General features: G+C 35.1%; 1 protein-coding gene and 1 long non-coding RNA gene across 5 annotated transcripts; one reads left to right on the top strand and one right to left on the bottom strand.

Annotated features, from left to right (window-relative positions):
- The first annotated feature begins 4511 nt into the window (after positions 1-4511).
- On the top strand, positions 4512-4997 carry LOC111381605 (protein ANTAGONIST OF LIKE HETEROCHROMATIN PROTEIN 1-like). Its single transcript, XM_023005404.1, has one exon. It carries the CDS (start codon positions 4512-4514, stop codon positions 4995-4997), a length of 486 nt encoding a protein of 161 aa, XP_022861172.1.
- Positions 4998-5264: 267 nt separating this feature from the next.
- LOC111381607 lies at positions 5265-8063 on the bottom strand. Of its 4 annotated transcripts, none has more exons than XR_002700372.1 (4): positions 7859-8063; positions 7390-7465; positions 6895-7225; positions 5265-5481 (listed from the first exon to the last, which is right to left on the bottom strand). It is a non-coding gene; the product is annotated as an uncharacterized LOC111381607 (long non-coding RNA). The 4 variants fall into 4 exon arrangements; XR_002700370.1 differs by having other exon boundaries at positions 5265-7039; positions 7158-7225; positions 7859-8062; XR_002700371.1 differs by having other exon boundaries at positions 5265-7225; positions 7390-7473.
- Positions 8064-8624: the final 561 nt, after the last annotated feature.

The raw sequence follows: 8624 nt of genomic DNA, 5'->3' as shown, positions 1-8624 counted from the left end.
CCATGGTGAGTAGCAGTGGTCTCGGGAATAACCACATCATCTTCACGAACAATCTGAATTGTATCCCAAATATCATTTACATTACGATTCTCTTCATTTGAAACTTCGTGTTCACCCTCGTGGACATTCTTCCCCAATAAAGTTACGAAAATAGGAATCGACTTCAGGCCTTGGTTCAATTTAATTAGATGTTTCATTTTCACTTCAGAAGTAACTTTTATAGGTGGAATTGAAATGGTTGAATGCTTATGAAACAAAAATCCCAATTCCATATCGTACTGAGAGGGATCGACGTTAAGCATGTTTTGTATATCACTGTACATTTCTGCGAACGATGTACTCCTTGTTATAAAAATTGCTTTAACCCCATCTCCTTCACTTGTCCATTTCCATTCCCACTGAGCATTTTCATTCATTTGAAATTCACCAAAGTAACAAATTGGGACACATGCTGATGCCATATCTGCCACAAATTAAAAATAAGGAATTAATATATAATTTTTTAAATTGTTCATTTCATATTTAATTTAATTTCATACTTTAAATAATTCATTGATTATTTTAATTGTTTCAAAAATATTTATTTCAATTAGTAATTAAATATTCATTAATATTTATTTCAATAAACACATTAATATGAACAAATAAATTCTAAAATTTGAAAGGGGAGGGGAGGAAAAAAATAAATAAATAAATAAAAATAAAAATAAAAAACCGGCCCAATCGGCTGGGAACAGTCGGCTGTTTCCATCCGGCCCAGACAACTGGGCCGACTGGAAACATTTGACCCAACTTTTTTTGTCCGTTTCATCTGAAATTTACGCTCGAATTTTTTATTTTTTCCCTTTTTCAATGAAATAATGTTTAAATATTTATTTTACAGACACCTATAAATTTTTCCTGTAAAATATATGCATACAGAGATGAATTTTTTTGTTATTTTTGCTATAAAAAAATTATAAATCTGTGTTTAAATACTGTAAAATTCATCTGCCTTTCTCAAAAAAATTATTTAAAGATTCAAACAGTAAATTTAACTAAAACAAAATTAAAAATACGTATTTACACTTATCAATTTCCAGTGCCGACTGTAAGTATTGTTTCTTTGTTGAACCTTTGATAATTTTGGGAGATTTCAATATTTTAGCAGATGGAAGGAAAAAATTCTTTTTTACTGTATTGGAGAAACTGATAAACAAAACTGATTTTGAAATTTACGTATGGAAGTAACTGAATTTATTTAAACTATTAAGGGTATTATTGTCTTTTAAAGAATTGATATACTTTTGTAATTATCAAACATGAATAAGGGTAGAATTGTCTTTTTAGTGACAAGAGGCCAATGTGGTGAATACAAAAAAAAAATGGTCAAACTGAAAAATTGGTTGTTTGACCAAGCCATTTTAAAAAGTACCCCGCACAATTATTGGTCTCAAGGGTTTGGTTGTTAAGGTGACAAGTAGTTGAGTTTGGTTTTAACAAGCAAATCGAGATTGTAATGCCCTCTTTCAAACCTCATTAACCCTTGATAAACATCTGATTGTTCAGATGACATTGAATTGAGTTTGGATTTAACGAGCAAATTGAGGTTGTAATGCCCTCTTTTAAACCTACTACTCTTGAACGTATGGTATTCTTGCAAATCAAATGCCATGGCATTTAAAGTTCGACTCCCAAGTTTATACACATTTTCAATATCGATCCCCATGGACAAGCACAAGTCAAATCGCCTATTGGATAGAGCCAAGCCCCGTGGTAGGTGAGTTGAGCGGTTTAGCTCAATCCATTTAATACCCATAAGTGGATTGGTGACGAAAAATATTGCCATCCTTAGGACGGTACTTTTCGTTGTTCTCATTTAATTTTAATTTTTTGGTCAATAATCACTCTCAAATTTGTTTTACGGTAGTAACGGAAAGTTATTGTTTTTCCAATAGTCAATGTACTTCCAAATGATCAAAAACCTTGTGAAAAGGGTAATTTTTATTAATAGCAAAAAATTTGTTAGCTGCATTATATTTTAACCACAACTAACGTTTCTAACCTTTTTGTCATTATTGTACTTGCGTCTCTCACATTTTATTGTCACATTCTTATTTTCAACTTTCTATTAATTAGTGTCATTTCTCATTAATCGCGGTCTTAATCCAATAAATTCGTCGGGAGGTCACATAAAGACTTATTTGAAACATAACATATTCGACAAAATATTTGCCTCTCGTTTCATAGTACACTAAAAGATTGTTTGAATAGAAACTACAATAATAAACAAGATGTATTAATTAAAGTTTAAGGACAAAAATACAATAAAAAATTTTGAGGATATAAATATGAGAATAAGCAAAAATAAGAGTATTCTTTGAAACTAAAATATTGTGCTAACCAGGAATAATTGTGATGTGAATAACATTCTTTGGCCATGTTTAAGTTTCATTATTTCTCTTCTTTTCAAGCACACATACCTTAATAAAATAATATTATACATAAATTAAAAAAAAAATCTTATTTTTTAACCATACATTTTTCATTTAATCACTATTCCAAAATGTATTTTTTGCCAAAAAAAAGGCATCAATCTGGCTCTTATTTATTTATTTATTCTAAGCACTTGTTGAAGAGGAGGTGAACGAATTTCACAATGGCAGGCCCCACTTTTTTGGGACTTTTACATTCATGCGGGACCCACGAGCATATGAGAGGATGTCAACCATTCTAGCAAAAAAATATAAAATTCGGGCAAAGCACTAAAATTCTAATGTATAAGTTATATTACAACTACAAATACTGTTAGTTACACCACAATTTTTTTATTTACTTAAATAACCTTAAATAAAATTACATTTGTGGGTTTTCAATATATTTATCGCATAAAATAATTTATTCTTCCACTACAATCATAAAACCTTTAAAAATTTATCTTCTTCCCAATCCCTCCTCCAACCCCCACCCTCAAAATTCATCTTTCAATTAAGTTTGACCATTAAAGAAATTAATCTCTCTCATCGAAATTAAACTGATTCCATAGAAGGATAACGATTAAAAAAATTATGTTTCAACGATGAAATTGATCGAATTAATTCGTCCAGATGGCAGGCGTAGGAATACTGATGAAAGGCTTGAGCTATGCAGGGGACAATTGAGTTTGTAGCTTTCAAGGCATATACGGTTCGAGATCCAATGCTTGCTGTATATTTCTTCCTTATTGATGTATCCATGAATGCGACCATACAAATGGGTGCAACTACAATAGCTTGCAGTGCAATTAACCAAGTTAGCAACATCTTCCAATTGCATCGAAGATATGAAATAGAGGAAATTTATTGATTTATGGCAGGGAAAATATAATAGCAGATTCATATCATTCCCAGATCCAAAGTAAGTGCCTATGTGTATACATGTTTGTATTATTTATATGTATAGATATTTAGGGTATGGATTTTGATGGGTACACCACAACATTATTTTTGTTAATTTATTTTTTGTTGGATTGGGAGTAAAATTGTAATTATAATGTGGTGTAGGAAATAAATTTTGTGGTGGATTACCCTTACATTTATAACCAAACGGGGCTCATATGACCAGAATATAGAAATTGGAGCAAGCACCCAACCAAGACCTGGAATGGCCAAAATACAATCCTAAGATTTATTGCTGTAACCAGCCACATCTGGAATGGCCATGGCCGACGAAGCTACCAAGAGAACCAGAAAGAAGCGGCAGAAGACTGCTCAGAGATTCTAAGCCAAACCCAAAACGAAAATTCTCGAACCCCAAACCACTATCCTCCGCTCTAGCTCCAGCTCCTCCACCTGCTACCACCATAGACACCTTTCGGAGCTAATCCCCCTCCTCATCTCTATCACATCTGCTGCCCATTCTTTCCTCCTCCACCATGACCTCCATCTACTCCATTCCCAATCTCTCACCTTGGAATCTCTTCTCTATTCCACCGTTATTTCGCTCACCAACCTCCATTCTCTCGTCTCCTTCCCCTTACCACCTACCTTCCCACCATCGTCGCAGCCGCAGTCGCAACAAGAAAATTGGTTCTACCAATTTTTGTCCTCTCCTGATTATGATCCTAGTTGGGTTTAATTTTTTAATTTGTTTAAGCCTTCTTTCACACTCCTCCTTCGGCTTCTTACTCCTTCTTTGACCACCCTCTTTTGCCTAGCCGACGTTGCCCTCTTCTTTGCAATCTCCCGTCGCTTCACCATTGACTCCCCGACTATCTGCAGGGCTTTTTATATTATCTGTAAGGCCATTGTGGATAATGTTGGCCATTTGTTAGTTTAATTCTGATAACAATAGGATTATAGTCGAGTTCGGGTGGATTTCCTTTCGTAATTTTTGTGGAGTTTTTGGAATTGAGAATTCAAATTGGATGGATATTCCATGGATGAAAGTGGGTCGTTGTTAGTTCAGGCTTTAGTCGACTCTGAATGGAGGTTTTTGGATGTGCCAAATTGGTTGGCCTGGTGGTGAGACACCGAAAGATTTATTGAAAAAGAATGAAACTCTTTTCTGGGATTGTGGATTCAAAGGAGTACTTAAACGGACCACCATTCGAGCTAAACAATGGCAATTCAATCCCACAATATATTTTGGGCAAATCCTATTACACCGTTTTACCTTGGCTTTTGACGCCCTTCAATGAGAAGAATGGGGAGTTGAGTTCTGTTGAATTGGCATTTAATGAGGTGCATGGTAAAGGTATGGAGTTGGTTGCAACGGCAATTGCGAAGGTGAAGAAAAGGTGGAAAGCTGTGGGCAAGAAATGGAAAGAACAATGTATTGAGGCTTTTCCATTTGTTATTGTTTTTTGTTGTTTGCTTTACAATTTTCTCATCGAGTGCAGTGAAGTACTGCCAGATGAAAATGTGGAGCTTCGAGGGAATATAGAGCTTCCCGATTTTGATGGAGAGGATGATGAGAGTGCGAAGAGGACACGAGATGCCCTTGCTTCACACTGGAGTCGATTGAGTCAAACAGTATGACTGCTACACCAAAAACAAGCATTTGCAGCGGCCAAAAAACGTCATGTGTTGAAAAACCAGAGGTTGCTGTTGAGGGAAAAGTTTTTGCAGCGTTTATTAAACGTTGCGAAAAGTGACTTTTTGCAACGTTTAACAAACGTTGCAAATGCTGTCAAGCGTTGCAAAGGAGAAGCTTCTGCAACGATTAACAAGCGTTGTTGTATGTCTTTTTTTTTTTTGTAGAGTGATTTACATATATCAACCACAAAACATAATCGAAAATAACTATATCAAATAACTTCAATAATCATTATTAATTGAACTTTAAAATGTAACAATATTCATACAAAATCCAGATCCAAAATTCTCACACACCTAAAAATCCTATACATTTTTCCAAAAAAAAAAAACCCACTAAGTAGTAAGTGAAACCATACTATCAGTCTCCTTAATTTTCTTCTCAGTAATCTTCGACATGAGTTGTGCCTTAAATATTGGTCCTGTCCTATAAAAAAGGAGATAAAGATAGATGCCACATTTTAGACATTTGTACCAATTAATAATCGAGAAGAAAAGCAAAGAAAAATAAGTAAGAATCATTAGCAATACATGAACCTAAAAAGAAAACCCATAAACCACATTAGAATCTACATACTGGGACTCAATTTTCTTGAAAGAAAATGGATGAATGAAAGTCACTGTTATGTGTTGTGTATTACTCATCAAGCTCCGAACAACCATTGAAGGTTTTGCATCATAATTGCAAAGATCAGGGGACACTTCCATGCCTGAATTTCCACATCCCACAACTACAACTCTTTGAAATTTCAATGCCTTGTGCTGAGAATAGGAATTGTGGATCATTCACACACTTGAGACATGTAACAGCCTCATCAGCAAGTTCATTCATTGAATACTGAGATAGATCATATATCTTGCTCATTAAATTGCTGAATCCCAGATGTTCTAACCAAAGCCATAAGCTCCTAATCTACAGGCATTCTGTTGGGTGACGCCATGTCAACGTTTTCCTGTTCTCTATGCAGCTAAAATTTGGTAGGATGTGTATGAACTAAGTCTAAGCCACAGCAACAATGAAGATGGGGAGAAAGTAAGAATCAGACATGAAGTGCTAAATATGAGAGATTCATAAGTAACATTGCAAAAAAAACTCTCAGAAAAAATTTGAAAAATGTAGAGAACAAAAATTATACTCGTAAATGATAAACCATCTAAAAAAAGCAATAGTAAAACATTTCAACAATATTAAAAGTCTAATATGTAACTCGTAGCATAAAAACGATGGACAAAGTAGCAAACACATGACCAGGCCATTTATCCATAACTATAACTAAAACCACTAATAACTAATTGCTTAGTTTTTCATTACTTAAAGACTGCAAAAGGAAATATGAACCCACATACAACAAAAGGAAGAAAAAGAAAGAGAAAATGCATGAAGTTACACATCATATGCTACCTGCAATCTGTCATCAACCTCCAACAAATTGTAACATCACTTTGAGGGGTTCAAAGTTTAGCTGTAGGAGTACAGTACTAGAGCAGGTATGGGCTTTTAACTACGCTTTCTATAATCTCCAATTCTTTTCCAGTTTCGAACAATTGACCGTGTTTAAAATATTCCACAACCTTAAATTTCTTGGCTATGAAAAATAAATCAGCTCTAAAAGCTGGGGCAGGTTGAGGAAAAGTCTAAAATGAAAGATCAGGAACTAGGGGAAGCGTAATGCTTCAAATATCTAACAAAATGTCAAGTATCCAATTTGACACAATAATTCCTGCCTAAAATGAAATGAACACCTCACTTTCAATTTATAATTAGACACATATTCACTTTATTCCACAAAATCCTATAATACAACCCGCTTACTTTGACTAACTAAATGGAAATATTCACCTGCCTTTGGGGCCTATCAATCTTCAGCATGTAAACTTATTAATGGGTGTCATTGAGGCCATGTTCCACCTTTCCCCTTCAGCTTTTCAATGACATTTTAGGCAAGCAACACAGGAATGAGTGCCACCAGATCACTTCAAATTCCCTTAAAATTAGCACTTGTAGGTGTCAATTGAAATAAGAAAAGCTAGGGAGCTGCATTTGATGTTGCACTCACAGTTCATTGCAAGATACAAGAAAGGGATATTGAAGTTGGGCAAAACCTTGGCAACTGGATCCTTCAATGGCTTGATAAAATGAAGTCATCGGCTCAAATCCAGCTATTCATTACCTGTTGTAGATAACACTATTAGTATCTTGGAAATAACGTTACCACCCAGCATCATAAAATTGAAACTTCTTAAGAAAACTGAATTTTATTTGAAACTTATAAAAGTGCTAAACATGGAAATGCACTAACTCCATGTATTAAGCTTCCTTCAAAATTAAAAATACCTGCAACTAATGGTTCGCAAATCCCATCATCTACGCCTGCTCATTTAGCCAACTAACTCTGTATGTCCATCTGTATCTGTATTCCTTACAAGTAAATTAAAACGAAAAGAAATCTAACTCCATCTCCAGTGCCGACATAATACATAGCAATTTTTATATAATATCCAAAATTTAAAATTACTAAAGCAAGCATGAATGTCATGAGAAAAAAATATCAATAAAAATAACCATTCTTTATCAATTGCTAAGTGATACCTCCAAATGCTATCAATTCAAATACGAAAACAGAATTCTTGTAATTAACGATAATACTTACCAGATTTCATTTTATTACACAGAATATATTAATTAAAAACACTGGGTTAATTCCTAATAACCCCAAATCAAAAGAGACTGTAAGATATTGAGAATAATAAGCATGGGAAAGTAAAAATTAACGAAAAATGCATGAAATTAAGAGAGGACTTACCGGCGACCCTTGACCGTGGACAATCAGCGACCGGCATCTGCCGATGTTGGCGATTTGCTGAGAAAACAAGAGAGGCGGCACCGTGGAGAGTGAAGTGGGACTGTGGGCAGGGAGAGAGAGAGATGGAAGAGAGGTTAGGGTTTTCGACTTGTGCTGTAACTTGCTTGTCTCGTGAGTGACCTTTGGAATGAAATATGAGGTTCAACTAAGCGGGTCACTTCTAATAAAATTCAAAAGATTTTGTTGGGCTTTGATGCCATTTGATTCAGTCCAACTGTTAGACAATGATGAAAAGGTCCAAATATGGATTTAATACTTGGTCCATTAATTATATACCTAGAAGGCCCACTTAATCGAGCCCAATACCCAGCCCACACATCTTAGTCGCTCTTGGTCCGTTGGATTGACCCGCTGATCAACGGTTGATGATATTACCTATAAATATCATCCTTAGCCCCTGTTTGGCACTAGGATCGTCATTTCTGTTTTCTGTCTTTCTCTCTGCCTTCTGGAACCTTCATGTTCTCTGTCTTTGTGACCCTTCCTTCTTCTCTTTGTGAGATTTCTGGTTGATTATCTTTGTGATAATCGTGTTCTTGTGAGATTCTCCTTTGTGTGAGTAATCGACCGAAGGTAGGCAGTTTTTGTTTTGGTTCCAGTGAAGCGACCTTGATGTGTTGGATTGTGAGGGCTTGTGTTTGAGTCTCGGTGCCTCTGTGATGGTAAAATGGGCGTGGTCCGAGCCTACAATTGAAAGATCTAAACC

This window comes from Olea europaea, unplaced genomic scaffold (assembly GCF_002742605.1).
Source record: "Olea europaea var. sylvestris unplaced genomic scaffold, O_europaea_v1 scaffold2339, whole genome shotgun sequence".
NCBI classification, from domain to species: domain Eukaryota; kingdom Viridiplantae; phylum Streptophyta; class Magnoliopsida; order Lamiales; family Oleaceae; genus Olea; species Olea europaea.
Note: the sequence above shows the minus strand (reverse complement) of the source record. Positions and strands in the feature narration are given on the sequence as shown.